We start from the raw sequence: 18,359 nt of genomic DNA on the forward strand, positions 1-18,359 counted from the left end.
GAAGCTCTCCTGTGTTATATAGAGACTCTGGCTAGCCTGGACTACAGAGTCAGACTTTGTCTCAAAAATATAAAAAACACCAGGCAAATAGATCAGTGGATAAGGACGTCTGCTGCCAAGCCTGAAGGTGAACTGTGTTCAGTCTCTAGAACCTGTTTGGAAGGAGAGAACTGACTCCCTCCAGTTGTCTTCTGACTTACACACACACACAAGCACAAACACACAAACTCACACACACAAATACACACACACCACTAACATATACGCACAAACACACACAAACTCTTTCTTTCTCTCATACACACACAAGCACACGTACACCACTAACACACACACAGGCACATACCACTGACATACACATACAAACACACACACACACACACACACAAACAAACACACATACTCCACTAACATACACACACAAACACATACATAAACAAACACACATACACCACTAACATACACACACACAAGCACACACCACTAACATACATACACAAACAGTCACACACACACACACAAGCACACACCACTAACATACACACACACAAGCACACACCACTAACATACATACACACAAACACACACACACACACACTAACTCACAAACAAACACACACACACACACACACACACACAGAGGATAGATTTAAACGATATAAAGAGAAAAGTAAGGGGGACAAGTCCTTATGCGGGAGGCTCTTCTGGAATAAGCACCCAATCCCAGTGAGACTGCAGGAGACGAGACGTTAGTGGTGGACAGAAGCCAGGAGAGCTCCTGAAAGGCTTCCATCCCGGTGCAGTTTGGAGTCTCATTTTATACTCTAAAGCCACGAGGTGGGGCCGTGGAAGGAGAGTTTTACAGAAGGCTTTGCGGCTCCAGCGGCAGGGGAACAACCTGGTCGTTTGAGGTTTCTCCAGGCCGTTCTGTTCCAGTGAAGCCGCACTTGCCAACAGTACAGACAGTGCTTTACATAATCACGAAACAAACTGATAAATACAGTAATTATTCTTGTTCTATCTCCTCTCTTCACCTCCATGATTTATGACTAGATCCTGAAGAAAGGGGCTGGTGCTGCGGCGGAGCCAGCCAGGCCCCCGTGAATAGATCCTGAAGAAAGGGGCTGGTGCTCCGGCGGAGCCAGCCAGGCCCCCGTGTGGTCCACATCTACTCCACTGGCTCTCCTTGTCCCTCTACCTTACTTCTCCAGTGGCACACCTTTGGCATTTCCTTGTACGGTTCCCGATTAATAGCCAAAGGCAGCATTCTTCACTTAAAACCGTGGGCATGCCTTTTTCTCCAGTGGCAGTCAATGTGACTTTCCACCAGTGTTCTGGAGGAAGTTTGCCACCAGCCAGTCTATCTGCTTCCGCAGTGTGGCTATGCTTTCCTGAACAACAGTTCACCTTTGACCTGCGTGGGGACTGGCTGAGCTGAACTTGCTGGATGCTGATGGCGGAGGCTCCGCCATGGAACCCTGTCAGGGCCATTTCCAGCAGGACTGGTAAAAAGTTCAGGAGTTCTCGTATGTTTTTAATCTCAGGGGTGTGAGTACTGGGGGACATCACTTCCTTGGAGCACATCTGAGTAGAGTACTGGTCAGCCTGTGTCCTGGGCTGCAGGTGTAAGCACCCGGGGGACAGGGGAAGGATATGCCACTAGGGGTTACTGCTCTTTTAAGGAGCCTGGTTCAGCCCCTTTCATTTCCCACACATTGGCCTACTTCTATGACCTAAGCAGGGGGCCCAGGTAAACATACCCCCTTTACATTATTAGTCAGGCTTTGTTTGGTCTGGGTAACCTGCCTTCACACAAGCACATTCAGCAGTCCTGACCTAGAGATTAAGAAATTTGTAGCAGGCGTTTAATAAAACTAGCATTTTTCAGATATGACTTTCCCACATGAAGGGATTTTTCTTTTTCTTTCTATATTGGATATTTTCTTTATTTACATTTCAAATGCTATCCCCTTTCCCAGTTCCCCTCCTGAAATACCCCTAGCCCTTCCCCCTCCCCCAGCTTCTATGAGGGTGCTCCCCCAACTACCCATGAAGGGCTTTTCTATGGCCAGTTCCTGTATTATTCCTCCCAGGTGGCCCCACAAAGGCCCATTAGGGTCTTAATTCCTTGTACCTCTCTCAGAGCTCCTTTTATGATGAAGTCTCCACATGGCCAGTATTTAAGATAACACCAGTAAGTTTCCCCACAATTGTTTTGACATTTGGCCCCTTGTCCCAAGACTGTCACTGACTGGGGACATCTCCAAAAGCCTGTTTTACCAGTGTTCCACAGCAACATGATGAGGTCTGAGGGATGATCTGTGGCGGGCCATTTCCCAAGGAAGGGGGTATAAAAGGGGGCAAAACCCCTCTGGGGGGCAGTTATATGAATGATGGGCACCCATGAATCAGAACTCCCCTGGGATGAGGCTGAGGGACTGGTTCAGATATGTGTCCACAGGATCAAGAAGGACATCGGAGAGTAATGTAGAGCCATTGTCTCCATTCTGAGGTCATTTAGAGGTGGCCAACTTTAGAAGCTGGTCTGGGTTGTCTTTCATCCACAACAGCCTTAGGGTATATCCATAACTTGACTGTAGAGAGAATATCTTGTGTCTGAATGGATGTAGCACCTGTCAATAAAAATCTGATGGCCTATGGCAGGGACTAAGAGGTCGAACATCTGGGAGGCAGAGAGGATTCTGGGATAGCGCCAGACATGGGAGACTCGTCCGAGAAGATGTGACAAGACAGACACATGGAGCCTGAGCACAGGTAACCAGCCGCGTGGCAGGATGTAGACTAGAATAAGTGGGTTATTTTACGTTATGAACCAGTCAGAGAAGAGTCCAACAATATGGCCAAGGTATTTGTAAATATATTTTGAGTCTGAGGCTTACTTCTGGGAGAGGAAGACCCAGATCAAACTTTTACATTTGACACCGTCAAATTTTTGTGCAACATCAGCTGTCTTTCTAGGCTACTCGAAGCTGGGTGAGGGCCATGGCTTTAGTCCCAGCACTCGGGAGGCAGAGGCAGGTGGAGCTCCGAGTTCGAGGCCAACCCGGTCTACAGAATGAGTTCCAGGACAGCCGGGGAAACCCTGTCTCGAAAAACAAAAAGAAACAAAGAACCACTTATGGCAGGTGTGTCCAATAGAGGTCCCCCGAGTCCTGTGGGAGCTATGGTGTGGGTGTCCAAACAGGACTTCATGTATAGGCAGTCAGTGCACCCTAAACAGTACAGGTGGCAGAATTTCCGGCCAAGGAAGGTCTGTTTCTGGGTAGTGTTTGGCCAGTGCCACCTTAAGTCTTACTTATTTTTACAGTCATGACTAAGGATTGGTGGGTGGTAGTGTGTGCATGAATTCCAAGCTAATTCTCCATGCAGGTAGGAAAGGCCCAGCCACAGACAGTGCACACCATAAGCCACAAGCATCGTTCCCTTCTGCTGGGTGCAATGTCAGGAAAGACCACTTCTAGGTGTTTAAATGGGTAGGATCCCAGTTTCTGTGTTAGCATGGGGCTTTGAGTTATTGCTTGGGATGATTCTGAGCACGTTGCGGACAGTCTTTGGTAGCTTGTTGGGTCAGAGTTGGCAACCTTGAAACCAGCAAATATATTTGCAACAATTCCTTTGTTGGTTGTTGTTCTTAGCTTTCGAGACAACCCAGGTTGCTCTGGAACTGGGGTCCTCCAGGTGAAGGATACCCCTTTAGAGCCTCCATAAATGGTGTGGGACTCTTTCTGGAACAAGTTACCCCAACACCAACAAGAGCAGAAGTGAAGAGATGTCGCTGGTGGACCGAAGGCAGGGTCACTCCTGGAAGATTTCAGTCCCCAGTTTGTGTTGTCACTGTGTAACCCACAGCCACAAAGTGAAATTGTTCAGAAGCCTTCTTGGAAGTCAGCAGGTTGTTAAGGGCAAGGACCCATTGTTTAGATGTTTCCTCCAGGTCATTCTGTCCAGATAGTAAGTGAAGTCCTGCTTTGACAAACAGACAACACAGGCAGTGACCATATAAGTCGGTGGCTCTTTCCTGCCGCATCGTCCTTCACCTTCCATTTATGTTTATTGATGAATTATTCCCACTACCTAGAAACTGGAATGAGCCTGATGTCCCTTAGGGGATGACTGACTATGAAAACGTGGTATATATAGACAGTGGAGGGAGAGAGGACAGCCAAATTTAGAAACACAAACACCTAGTGTTTTCTCTCACACGAAGGACCTAGATTCCACTTTAAAAATTTTTATTTGAAACACCTTAACATTTCATTATTTATTTATTTGTTTGTTTATGTAGTGTGTGTGTGTGTGTGTGTGTGTGTGTGTGTGTGTGTGTGTGTTGGTTTCTTTTCAACACAGGATCTCACCACGTTGATACTATGTAGACCAGGCTAGCCTCTAACTTGTATTGATCTTCCTGCTTCAGCCTCCAAAATGGCAGGATTACAGCCATTAACTGAAACTCCTGGTTTCCATGTTTGTTTATGGGTGTGTGTATATACATAAATAAAACCCTGACAAAATAGATGTGGTGCTGAGTGCCTGTGAAGTGGGTGCTTATAATCCTTGATGTGGGAGGATCAGGAGTTCCAAGTCATCCTTGCTGCTTATACAGTTTGAACTACACAAGACCTAAGATCGAGAAACCAAAAGGAGCCTGGCGGTGGTGGTGTACGTACGCCTTTAATTCCAGCATTTGCGGGGCAGAGGCAGGCAGATCTGTCTGGATTCGAAGCCAACCTGTTCTACATAGTGAATTCCAGGATAGCCAGGGATACACAGAGAAACCATGACTTGCAAAAACAAACAAACAAGAAGAAAGACCCCCCCCCCAAAAAAAAGAGGGGCTGGAGAAATGGCTGACAGAGATGACTCGGGAGTTAAAAAGTCATACTACCTTTGAACAAGACCCACCGTCAGTGTTCAGTAGCCATGTTTGGTGACTCGCCACCACCTGTAATTCTATCTTGGGGGTGGGTGGGGAGGGGAGACTGGGATCCAACACTTTTAGCCTTTTCGAGTACTTGCATTAACATGCATATATCCCCACGCGGACACACGTGCACACATGTAATTAAGAAAATTAATCTAGATATGGTGGTTCTTGGATTTAATCCCAGCATTCCAGTGGCAGAGACAGGTGGATGTCTGTGAATTCAAGGCCAGCTTGATCTACACAGCAAGCTCCAGGCTAGGCAGGGTTCGATCGTGAGAGACCTTGTCTCTGATAAATAAATGAGCAAACGAACCAAAAAGCAGGGCTGTAGAGCCTGTGTCTGGTGTATAATCTCCTAGGTCGGTAGCCAGCACTGGAGAAACAGCAAAACGCCAGAGAGAGGAGTCAGCTGGTGCACTGCTGCCTAAAGTGCACGACGACTCCGTCTGCCCCTCAAGGGCGGGTAGGAGTGAGGCAAAGGGTCAGAGGTCCCAGGTCATCCTTGGCCACACAGGAAGTTCAAGGCTACCCTGGGATACATAAGACACTGCCTCTAGAAAAAAAAAATTAGCCATGCAAGATGTAAAAAAATAGTGGGAAATTGGAGATTTGCTGAACCGAGGTCAGGGCAGGAGAGGATGTTTGCCAGCCATCCTTGCAAACAAGAGGGTGTCTGCAGAGTTTTGGCAGAATGCTGCCGTCACATTCCAACTGGCCTTTCCTCTGCAACTGACTTCCAGGAAAAGGCTCAGTGGGTAACTCTGCTCTTTGTCCCGACGGAAAAGAAAGAAGGAAACACTATAGACCGGTATCTTACGGGCACCCTGTATTTTGTAATCAGAGTTGTAACGTATGATATAGCTAAGACTCTGTACTGTGCTCCCCACATAAGCTGAGTGGTGTCCGTGGTCTCCCGAACTCTGACCTTTCACGTGAAGTTGATGGTTCAACAGCTAACACAGCCTTCCTCCTATCTGTGCAAGTTGATGCACGCCCAGCGTCGTCACGCATGGACTAACACGTGTCCTGAGTTTTCCCAGATGGATCATCGATTCATTCGAAAACAACCTGACAGTACTTGGTCATCTAAGGGACCTATTGTTGGGGGACTTTCTTTGCTAGATGTGGAGAGGCCCGAGAACTTGGTGAGAAGGGGTTGATTTTACAGTGTATGCACTCGAAAGCGGTTTGGTGTACTAGCATAGCAGAACACCGCCAAGCTGCTTGGTTCTGCCTCGGATGGGACACAGACCCCGCAGGAGTGAGTGCATCACAGGCGAGGAAGCTGGGGAGACAAGACTTGTGTGTCCAGGCTGACACACCGGAGCCTCCTCATGCCTCATGTGGCAGGGTGATGGGTTCTCGCCCCCAGGGTGGCATCTTGGAGCCTGTAACTGTGCCTTGAACGTCTCAAGCAAGAGGGGACATAGCAATCACTCTGCACTCACTGTGTTCCGAGCTGACACAGCATGTGCTGTTGACAGGGACTGGTCTGCTCAGGCCACCGCCCAGCTGCTCTGGGACCCTCATGCTGTTCATGTTCTTAACCCTGGTCTTCAGTCCTTTCCTCTTAGCAAAGCCGATCCTAAGGCTGAAAGGACACAACCCAGGTCCTTTGATATCTGTGCGGACTATAGAAGCCCCATTGCAAGTGACTTTAAGACTAAAAATCAATTAGACAGGGGCTGGAGGGATGCCTCAGCAGTTAAAGGCACGGGTTGCTCTTCCAGAGTACCGGGGTTCACTTTTCAGCACCCACACGGCAGCTGACACCCGTCTCTAACTTCAGCTCCGGGGCTTCTGACACCCTCACACAGACACGCAGACAGGCAAAACACCAATGAACTAAAATAAAAATAAAATTATTAAAAAAAAATGATCGAACAGACAGACTATCATCTGGCGGTGGACAGTGGGCAAGAATGTAAGATAACCGACAAAGACGTGTCAGCTGTAACAAGGATGTCCTTTAATGTAGATTTAGTCAGCGGGATGCCAGGTGGCTTGAGAAAACAGGATCATGCTTCATAGGAGGCTAACAAAAAAAAAAAGACTAGAGGCCGACATACACAGAGGCCTAAGCAGGGCGACAGCTCTCAGGGCTGCAGGAAACGGAATACGCTTACGAATGGTTGAGAAGGTGTCATGGCGGTGGCGGTGCTGGGTCTCAGAAATGACTGTCTCTATGCAAACACTGCGCCTTTTCACTGGGGGACTCAGAACATCCAGAAATTTGGGGGCTCCTGGAATCAGTTCCCCATGGATCTGGAGGACTGCCCATAGTTGACTCAGAACCTAAGCCATTAATTACAATTCCTCTGCTGACTGGTGTTTTATCCTGAGATGGCAGGTCTGCATCACCACACTGGCTGTCTTGATGTCTTCCCTAGAACTTTTCTTCATATTTCAAGAATCCCCCCGCCCATCACCATGGTGCACGAAGAGAGGCGGGGTCACTCACTAGTCACAAATATTTGAACTGGGAGGCTCATCTTAGAGCTGTAGCCGTTGGAGACCTCACACTGATACTCTCCAGCATCCTCCCTCCTGGCTGGGTCTATGCTGAGCCTGCTGTTTCTCTGGGACAGAGTCATTCTGTCATTGAAATACAGGCCCTGGTGATTGAAGAACCAACGGATAGAGAGGCCAGGGTCTTCTGAGATGCACGTGAGGGCCACAGAACCAGCTTCTGTTACTGTGGTGCTGTTTGCTTGGAGGGTGGGCTGTGCCACGGGCTCTGTGAAGAAGCAGAGGAGGGAACTGAATGATGGTGGCTCACCCTCAGATCCCAACCATCCCTCTCTGCCACAGACGTCTAGTATGGCCTCCAGCCTAGGGAAGTTGGCGCCGAGGCTGTAGACAGATATGGACTGTTTCATGGTTTGTGAGGCCCTAATTCAGCCACTGCACGTCCCGTGTTTCTGTTTTTATATAATAGAGCATTTGGCTGGACAGTGGTGAGGCACGCCTTTAATCCCAGCACTAGAGGCGGAGGCAGGCAGCTCTCTGTGAGTTCGAGGCTAGCCTGGTCTACAGAGTGAGCTCTAGGATAGCCAGGGCTGCACAGAGAAACCCTGTCTTGAAAAACCAAACCAGTAATAATGACAATAATTGAACCTAGTGAATGATCATTGCGATGTCTGTAAGGTGGCCTTAAATGTAAACAAGAACTTCCTCTTTAGAGACGGGAGCTGCTCAAAGTGTCAGAGTATTACTATGCCTAGCAGGGAGAGGTGACTGTGCTGGACCCAGGAGGACCTGTACCCTGATGAGCCCTTCAGAACAGTTGGCTCACAGCATGGGCACCTGTCCATCTGGGCCCTCCATGCTGAGACTCAGGAGAAGGAAGTGCCCGGGTGACCATGCCTGATTGTGGCCCTCCAGACAGTGCCCAGGCTGGTTCCATCTGATATGAGACAAACAAGCAATAAAGCCTTGGTCCCAATCGCCTCTCCGGATGTGAATGAAGCTCCCCAGAGTCCCGTGGATTAGATGCTCATGCTGAGATCTGGAGTCAGGACTTCCTTGTGGCCACCTTACTGTGGGGACCCCACGGTTTTCTCAGCCAGACCCTGCTGGAGTCCTAAGAGTCTTCCTCAAGGCCGTGTTCACGATGAAGCCCCAATACTCAGACTGTATTATGTGCACCCTCTTCTCTGGGGCGGGGTCAGGGAAAGAAAGAACTCTGACCGATTGTATTTTTCCTCAGGGGTGTGTGCCCTGCACTAAATGCTCAAATGCCAGCAAGGAGACAATGCCGCCTGCCGGTCCTAAACGTGTAAAACTGAGCTCACCCTGCCCCCACCCTCGCACCCAGAGATCACGCAACCACTTACCGTGTACTTCCAGAGGCACGTGTGTTAATTCGCTTTGCATTTCTGTGTTAAATGTTAGTAAGGTGTAGACGCCACTGTCGGCCTGGGTGACGTTTCTGATCAGCAGGGATCCACTGTAGAATACGGTTTTCCGATCGCTGTGCTGAGGCATCTTAGAACTTTCGTTCGTGGGTGTTAAGTACCGCGCGACCTCGTAGCTCTTCGTCGGATCTCTCTGTTTGTACCAGTAAAACGCCTGGACATTCAATGGCATTTCGTGCACAAACAGAACGGAGTTTCCGCCTTCGGCAACCATTGGTGGCACTAACTCAATAGTGAGCTCGGCTGTGGCGGGTGCATTCCAGCAGGTTAAAATGGAGGCTAGGGAGAGGGAGAGCCGTCAAAGTCAGAACCTCAGCGTCCAGTGAGAGGAATCCCAAGTCCTGAGCGGGTGGGCGCGCTCATCTCTTGGCTGAGGTGCGGGGCGCCTCTCTTACATGGTGCAGGGGAAATGCATCGTCTATATTCCCAGTCCCCGGAAGTTGGGGTGGCCTTTGTATGGATCTCTTTCCTCCCGTGTCTTCATGGTGGCTCCCCACTAACTTCCTGCGAGAATACGTTTGGGGCTGGGGTGCCCTGATCTCCTCCTCCAGAGACCCTGGGTCATCACTACCAAATGTTCTGTTCTCTGTGTTTGCAGTCAACCCCTTGCTGTGTTTTCTAACTACTCTTCCAGTCCACGAGGGCTGGGGCTTTGTGAGGACAGGGGCTAGGGAAAGGGCTTTGGGAAGCCCATGTTCCTGAGAAAGGCTCAGACTTCTGTGGAAGAATGAATGAATGAATAAATGAATGAATGAATTGTAGGGCTGGGAGTGTCTAGGGACTCACACAATTGTCAGTTTAGAGCCGATGACAATATTTAATATTTAAGTTGGACTTAAGTTCTTTTTCATAATTTATCTGGGGCACGTGTTTGTCTGTGTGCATGTACCTATGTCCGGGTTTCTTGTGTGTGTCCGTGTACCACTGTGATGACACTTCACAAAGCCTAATTAAAATTCAGAACGCTGCAAGCTTTTAATACGGTTGTTCATGTTGTGGTGACTCTTACCTAACCCCTCCCCCAATTATTTTTGTTGCTACTTCATAACTGCACTTTTTGCTAGTTATAGATCCTAACGTGAATATCTGACGTCTGGAGTAAGACCCCCGTGGAGGGTGGAGACCCACCGATTGAGAACCCACTGCTCTAGGCTGAGTTTGCTGGTGTGTTTGAACCGCTTAACCCACACCTGAAGCAGTTCATCTGTAACACTGCCCAACAGGCACCCGGAAAACACTGTCCTTGATTGGAAAATGCTGCTAAGAGCCCCAACTTACAACCCACCGAGGAACAAGGGGTTAAAGAAGAACTATCTTTCTCCTTTCCCCATCCCTGGCTATCCTGTAGAAGCCTGTGAGTTCTCAAATGTGTACCTTCACCTGTTTTCCCCCTCCCCCGAGTGTGTGTGTGTGTGTGTGTGTGTGTGTGTGTGTGTGTGGAGTGAGTGTGTTGGGGGTGTCAGCAGATAGCTACCTCCCCATCCCTCAGCTGCTCCTGGCTCCCTGAAGCTGTATGAAGAGGACCAGCCTGTCTCAGCTCCTGCGACAATGTCCTTCCTAGGTGTCCTGATTCCTGAGAGTGACAGGCACCCAGGAACGTGCAGCCTCCAACCTCACAGGGTTAAGGCGTCCCCTGCTCACCCACTGAAGGCACCTAAGGCCCTTCCTCCACAGCTCCCCCGTGATTCCTCACTTCCCCACAGTGATAAGCCCGATTTCCTGCTTTCCTCTTCCTAACCACACCTCACCACCCTCTCTAGCACTGCATAAATCCTGTGGCCTCAAAGAGATCCTTGTCTGAGTCCTGGGTTGCTACTCACTTCCGTGTCCCATCCAGAGATTCTCTCCAGTGCCACCTCCTTTGTTCCAACATTGCCTCTCTGCCCCTGCTGCCAGCTCTGCCTCCTCACAGGAAGGAGACTTCCAGGCCCTGCTCCATCATCCCGCCACCCCATGGCCTGGTCCCTCTCTTCTGTGTCAAAAGCCCCAGCACTTCCCTGTTCCCTGCACGCACTCCCACAGTGCACTCCTGCTTGGAAACCCCAATCACACCCCACAGCTCAGCATCAAGGCCCCGCCCCCATCCCAGAGCCCCTGATGGAGCCTGGATCTGAGCCAGGGCATCTGTGGTCCTCTGTGTACTGTGCCCTGATCAGTCTCTGGTGGGGGTCGAACCCCTTTACCATGGCCGCCCCTGTGAGGACTCCAACAGTCAGGGCACAGCCATGCAGCCTGTGGGTGCTGGTGTCTTACTTTAAATAAAGAGGGATCTAGCTTTTCCTCCCTTCTGAACACCCCTTATTCCTGAGAGCATCCACCTAAGCAGCCCGTGTCCTCTCCTCTCAGCCTGGAGCAGAGTCTCCTCCCAGGGTCCCTTCCTATCAGAGCGCCCCCCACAGCACTCCAAGACCGGCCTCACCTGTGAGCAGGAGCCCTTTGCAGAGCAGCAGAGAAGGGGACTCCATGGTTCTGCCCCCACTGTGCTGTCCTGGTGTCTGAGGGTCCTTCCCTCTTATTTCTCCTGTCCTTACCCCAGGGGCATCTCCCAGAGTCACATGGGCTGTGTGCAGGAAATCTGCCTCAGGTCACGATCTATGTCAGCTCTTCTTGCTGGGGGGACTGTCCCTTCTTCCTTTCTTTCCCCCCACCCCACCTGTCTCAAAACCCATTCTTTAAGGTTTATTTTTTCTGTCTTTTTCTTTTTTTATCAGATAAGTCTTTTATTGAAATATTTTCTTGTTACGTCTTAACTAGCCGGGCACGCCACTGCACCACTGTTGATGTCATCTGTGATGTCATGAGGGTGGCGGCCATCCACATTGCAGCCCACAGATTGTGCAGTCCCCAGGATCTCCTTGATAGCTCCAGAAAGCTCTCTGGCCAAGGACCAGTGTCGCATCTGCAGGGCAATGTTGACAATCTGATCAAAAGTGATATTTCCACTGTGTTTGATATTTTTCTGCTTCTTCCTGTCTCCTGGTGGCTCCTTGAGGGGGCAGAGGCAGAGGGCGCCACCTCAATCTGGGCCTGTCCGTTCTGGATGGTCAGTTTCACTGTAATCCTGAGGCCTTTCCAGTCCCCGGTAGCCTTGGCAACCTCATCACTGACTTTCTTTGGAGACAGATCCAGAGGGCCGATCTTAGGGGGCCAAGGCGGATGTGGCGCCGACCTCACCTCCAGTGCACCTCAAGTACATGATCGGGGTCGAACTTGGGCAGGATGGTGGAGGCGGCTGGTGTCAGATGAACCCGGATTCGGGACGACCGAAGAAAGTAGCACCATTGCCTCCTCTGAGCCAAAAGCCGAAAAAGCAGGTTTTTTTCTAATAATGCATTAAAAATTCTTACGTTATAAGAAATGGTTTAAGTTCCTTCATTAAGAAAAGTCATTAAGGGCTGGAGAGATGGCTCAGTGGTTAAGAGCACTGGCTGCTCTTCTGAGATCCCGAGTTCAATTCCCAGCAGCCACATGGTGGCTCACAACCATCTGTGATGGGATCTGATGCCCTCTCTGGTGTGTCTGAAGACGGTAGCAGTCTGCTTGTATCCAAAATAAATATTTAAAAAAGAAAGGAAAAGCCATGATTGGATGGCATATTTTTCTACCCTCCTCTCAGACCCTATTTAAATCCCACCATTTTGATTTTGTTGGGTCTTCATAGCCTGACTGTCTGCCATTTGCCCTACTCCTGAAGTTCTGCAGTGACCTCTGCGTTCCTCTACAGCGTTTGCACCTGGGAACAGCCACTGGGAAAGGAAGTGAGTCCTGACCTTTCCGGCCTCGTGGGTGGCTCTCCTAACTCCCCCTGCCTGTGTCATTAGAGGGCAACTGTCCCAGCTTCCCAGCATTCTCTGCAAAATCATTATGGTTTTATTTATTTTTAATTTTTGCAGCCCATGGACCTCTCTGATGGACGCCCCGACCTCAGGTCCCACCCAGTCCCTAGGGCTCTGGTTCATGTGACTTGTAGCTGAGCAGGTCTCCAGGGTCACACTGGAGAATCATAGTGGAGGCCCGAGCTGGCAGCCCCCACTTCTTCCTGTGTGATAAATGGTCAGCTGTTCCTTCATTTGTCTTGGAGCAGGTGACAGGCAGGTGTGAGGGTAGGGAGGGGACAGAAGGTGGCTGCCCCAAAGACGCCTAATTTCCGGCTTTGGCTTTTGAAGCTATCTTTCGCCTTCTTAAGCACTGGGAGGGCCCTGTCCAGTTACCTGAACCCACAACGGAACCCCAGTTCCTGAGACCTCCCTTGTGCACTGATTTAGACACATTGGTAAGCATGGGAGTCCTGGCCTTGCTCTTAGGACGTACAAGGGAAAAATACACTAAGACACAGGAAGGAGGCACCGTAGCCAGAAGGGGCCATCTGCCTCAGCCCGACGGACAGTTAGTAGGAGACAGATAGCAAGTACAGAAAACATTCCTCTTTGACCACCATAAGACGGATTCCCAGGTCTCCCAATGCTTTAGTGCTGAATTCATTATTCATTCACATTAATTATTTTCCATTTCCCTTTGGTTGAGCTCAGCAAGTCTGAAACTCATTATATATTCCCAATACAAGAAGCCTCCTGTCTCAGTCTCCTAAGTGCTGAGACTGCACACATGCAAAACTAAGGTGCCACTTACTGGTTGTGTAGCCTTGGCTTATAAAATGTCTAAGGTCTTCTCTGTCAGAACTATGTAGCTAGCAATGTCTGATATGCTTTTAAAAAAATAAAAAGAAGCCCTCAGTGGTGGTGCATGCCTTAGATCACAGTGCTCAGGAGGCAGAGACAGGCAGATCTAGTGAGTTCAAGGCCAGCCTAGTCTACACAAAGAAATTTTGGGACAGACAGTGTTACACAAAGTAACCCTATCATAAAAAGCAGTGCATATATACATGATAATATGTGTTATATTATAATGTATATAAAATATACATTGTACTCGGGAGCATTCTGAAGTACTTAAGAAGTTTTTTATTTCATTTTATTTTTTTAAAAAAAGATTTAATTGTTTATGTTTTTTTATGTGAGTTTACTGTCGCTCTCTTCAGACACACCAGAAGAGGGCATCAGATCCCATTACAGATGGCTGTGAGCCACCATGTGGTTGCTGGGAATTGAACTCAGGACCTCTGGAAGAGCACCGACTGCTCTTAACCACTGAGCCATCTAAGGTGCTGAACATCCTTAGCCCAGTGTAGACTTTCATCACACAGACCAAGGCACAAGCCAGCATCACAGGGAACGCAGGGGCTCTCTGAAACCTTCCACAGGAGGATGGACACACAGGATTTCCAGGATTCGGGTTACTTCCTCCTGTAGACATGAAATGTCTCACACTGCTGACTCAACTGCTCCTGGGCGCCTGGAACAGAACTCTGATCAGTAAGACCAGTGACCGTAGATAAGTTCTGTTACAAGTTCATCACACACTTAATCTCTCCCTATCCCTAAGAGACAACTGTCACCTACCTGCTGGGTGTGCATTGTATTTTCAGGACACCTGGATGGTCTGCTGGGCTTTGGTGTCACTATTATCACATAGAGAGGCCAGGGCTTCCCTCTGTACTGACAGACCCGGGTCAGGACTCAACAGAGCATCTTTGGGGTGACCTGATCTCTCAGGGCACAGTTCACTTCTCAGCCTTGCTGCCCACTGTGGTGTGGACGACTGAACCATAAAGAGAGAGAAGAGGAGGGGGAGGGGAGTGGAGCTGACAGAGGAGGGGACAGAGCAGTGTCTCAAACATAGAGCCACCAACTGTCTGTGTGATTCTGGAGGAGCTGCTGCCTGGGAGGAGACTGAGCTCAAAGGAAGACAGCAAACGGAGAGCACAGCATGGAGCACGGGAGCAGGGCTGACCTGAAGCTGTCCTCCCCAGAGGGAGGACTGAGGAGGTGGCAGAGACCTGGAAATCCCCCTCCCTTTGTCCCTTCATCCCTCCTTCTCTTCCAACAAATGTCACTCTGATGACAAGGCTTCTCCTCCAGTATCATAAATAAAGCCATCAGTGTGGGGTGGGGTCCCTGTACCCATCACAGTGGCAGGGAGACACCGGTGAGGTCAGAATGAAGTTCAGTTCACACAGAACTAGACATGTGCTGGACAAACTTCTGGAGTCTGACACTGGGTGGTTTTAGCACATATTTTATCATATGTAAGCACAGCATGATTTGGGGGAAAAGTTTCCTGATGACAATTAACTCGGTCCCAAGGTACAACAAAGCTCAAGGCTTGTTGACATTGGGACTCTTTACAAAGTGCATACGACTTCTTCCATGAACATGGTTTCTGTTGACTTACAGACAATGCTCAAGACAAGGGTCCCTGGAGTTCGCCTGAGGTAAACATAATCCCTGGCCCTAAGATACCGCAGAAGTCACTTAGGCTGTTGTAGGTTACAATGACAACTGTCAAGAGGGTGGTTGTGTAGACTAAGAAGCAAGGTTCACGATGTGTGTGTGTAGTGGGGAGTCAGGGATCCCCAAACATAGTATCTGGGGGACTCAGGTGCAGCCGGCCTTACAGACAGCTGGAGGTAACCAGGTTGTAAACCACATCCTTTCCCCTTGTTCCTGGAGGAAGAGACAAACATCTTCCATTGAAGGGACAAACCTGGTGCTTGCCTTTGCTGGCTTCTCCAAGGCTTAGCTGTGTGCACCGGGACCTCTTACCTCCACGTGTGTGAGATCTGCACAGGAAGCTGAAACAATCCCCTCAGCAGGGTTTGTTAAGAGAAAGGTCTGAGGCCATGATGGGTCTGGAGTGTAGGAAGAGGATTATACAGAAAGCACAGAAAGGGGCAGAATCTAGACATGCCAGGGCTCAAAGGAAGGACAGGCTCCTGTTTAAACCCTGGAGGAGAGCTTCTTCATGATGCAAAAGATGGGGTGTGGAGGGTGAGAGGTGGGGGAGGAGGAAAGGGTGGGGAGGAGGAAGGGATGGAGGGGAGGCCACAGAACCTTTTCAGACAGCAGCCTTCATGTCAGGACCAAATCCCTGAGCACTCTCTGCCTGAGAGTCCTGGACCAATTCCCAGGACAAAGGAAAGGCCCTATTGCTCCTGTTCTGTTAATGTGGTGGGAAGTTTCACATCCCATGAGTTAGTTCAGCAGCAAGCGTTACCAGGAGCACTGAAGAGCAAGACCCCACAGAGCTTCAAGTTCGGTTTGCCTCTGCCCCAGCAGCTGCAGGGAACATGAGCTGGCTGAGGCCCTGGGATCTGGCCTAAAGGTGCAGCCTGTGTTCTGACACACAGGTGTGGAGCCCATCCTCTGACGGGGGAGAAGAGTGAGCTCAGAGACCGCCTTGGTTCAAAGTCTGAGGACCTGAATTATACCCCCAAACTTCTCATTGTAAAAAAGAGCCAAGTATTGCAAGTTGGTCTTTGCTTTTCACATCAGTGTTGGAGAATACATACACACATACACACACACACACACACATACACATACACATACACACAGGCACCCATGCACACACACAGGCACCCATGCACACACACACATAGGCACCCATGCACAGTCACACACACACACACATACACACACACACAGAGGCACCCATGAACAAACACACACACATACACACACACACATACACACACACACAGAGGCACCCATGAACAAACACACACACATACACACACACATAGGCACCCATTTACAAACACACATACATACACACACATATACACACACAGAGGCACCCATACACACACACACACACACACACAGAGTTAAATCAAACCATTTTATTAAAGGGTCATTACTTAAAATCCAAGGATCTGTGACTGCACCCAGGACATGTAGAGCCCTGGAATATTTACTGATTGATTTATTGCGTAATTGATTGATTGATTGATTGATTGATTGGTATTTGAGCCTTTGCCAGGTACTTTGCCTTCCACAAAGATTACACCAGTTTCTGTCCTCATGAAGCCCCTGGTCTCATGAGCTGTAACACTATCAAGGGCATTTAGAAGTGAAGCCAGGGGTTTGTTGGAACCGCAGGAGAACAGAGATTAAAAGAGAGTCAAGAGAGGTCTGGAGAGGAAGAGCCAGGGAAGGCTGCACCCCTCCAAGACTGTGAGAGAGAACATGGACCTCAGGGCAGAGCGTAGTGAGTCACACAGAGTCGCAAGGAGACAGGTCAGATAGGGGGACTGACAGATTCATGGGCAACCAGAGAATGGAGGCCATGTTGCTTCCTTTGTCTAGTAAAATGACTGCCCCAGCCACTCCCAGGCTCAGTTCAGTGCACACCTGTTCAGGACACAGGGCTCTTCCTTCCCACCCAAGAAAGAGGTTCAGTCTGTTGCTTCGTATTGTAATGCTAAACACTAGCCCCCATTACCTGGTTGCACCCAGGAGGAGATCCTCGGAGATAAGGAGATGCTCTGGCACACCAAGTGATACTACGTAACCTTGCTTCTTAATTTAAAACTTGTTTGAATAAAGATTATAGCAGGCCAGAGAGAGGTAGGCAGGGTGTTGGTCTCCAGGCTTTGGGTCTGAGGCAGAGACCACGAGGAAGGGTGGAGGGAGGGGAAGGAGGAGGAGGAAGTTACCATGGAGTAGTTGGATTGTGAGGGCTAGCCTGTTGGAGTTGGAGTGGCCCAGGCAGAACATAGCAAATGAGATTTTCTCTAGGGCTGTTATATATTTTTCCCTGTTATAGCTGAGAGGTAACGAGCTTTATTTGATACCCATGTCTGGTAGCATGTGGACCTAGCTATTTACTACCATGACAGTTACGTTTAGGCTAAGTTACCCAGCTTCTTCTCAGACAAGTGCCCACCCGGGCAATAAGCCAACTGTCCTGACGGGTTATGAGAGTCCACAGGAAAGCCAGGGTTCCCCCAGAGAGGCGCAGAGGACACAGGTTCAACTGGCACGTGCTTGTCTCCAGGACTCCAATTTCAAGAAGGCACACAGTAACAGATTTTGCTGATTTGGAGAGCCCTGGACAAACTGCAGTTCTCCAAATCGATCAGCAGGGGGCGGCATCCGGACATACACTCAGAACGTCGTTTTCTGAGGTCAGACACTTTAGTCCCTGTCCGAGCAGAGCTGAAGTTTCCTCCTACAAGCCTGCTCTCACCTCCCACGCTTCTTATGTCTGAACACACCACTGTGTGAGGGGACCGTGAGCAGTCCTCTTCCTCCTGGCGTCTCTCATGGGAAAAGTCCATTGCGTCTATAGGCAATTGCCAAGGAGGACATAAATCCAGGCACAGGTTAGCCACTGATAGCTGGACGCTTCTCTTGGAGCTATCTCAGAATGATGAAACCACCCACATAGCCAGAAAAATCCGGACACATCTGCTCTTGGGTCTTTCTTTGGGATTGGAATCCCCAAGGGTCACACTGGTGGAAACAGATTGGTCCTACTTTCCAAGATGACTCAACTGATCACTGAACAGCCCTCACAAACATCTCTGTTACATTCTTGTGGGTCCTCTTCCGCCCTGCAGCAGGGCATGGCTGCTGGGGGGTGGGGGGCAGAAC

At 49.5% G+C, this 18,359-nt stretch overlaps 1 protein-coding gene and 1 pseudogene across 2 annotated transcripts; both read right to left on the reverse strand.

The window, feature by feature from the left end:
* Positions 1–7,398: 7,398 nt before the first annotated feature.
* Positions 7,399–11,327, reverse strand: LOC308413432 (cell adhesion molecule CEACAM3-like; the record flags this gene model as incomplete). The annotated part of the gene is made up of 3 exons (XM_080908393.1): positions 7,399–7,682; positions 8,782–9,141; positions 11,282–11,327. The coding sequence occupies 3 exons, from the start codon at positions 11,325–11,327 to the stop codon at positions 7,399–7,401; spliced, it is 690 nt and encodes a 229-aa protein (XP_080764519.1).
* A 281-nt stretch (positions 11,328–11,608) lies between these two features.
* On the reverse strand, positions 11,609–12,058 carry LOC308413490 (large ribosomal subunit protein uL11-like; annotated as a pseudogene). Its single transcript has one exon. The product of its transcript is annotated as a large ribosomal subunit protein uL11-like (transcript).
* Between the last annotated feature and the right edge of the window lie 6,301 nt (positions 12,059–18,359).

The sequence above is a fragment of the Micromys minutus genome, assembly GCF_963924665.1.
Source record: "Micromys minutus genome assembly, chromosome: 32".
NCBI lineage: Eukaryota > Metazoa > Chordata > Mammalia > Rodentia > Muridae > Micromys > Micromys minutus.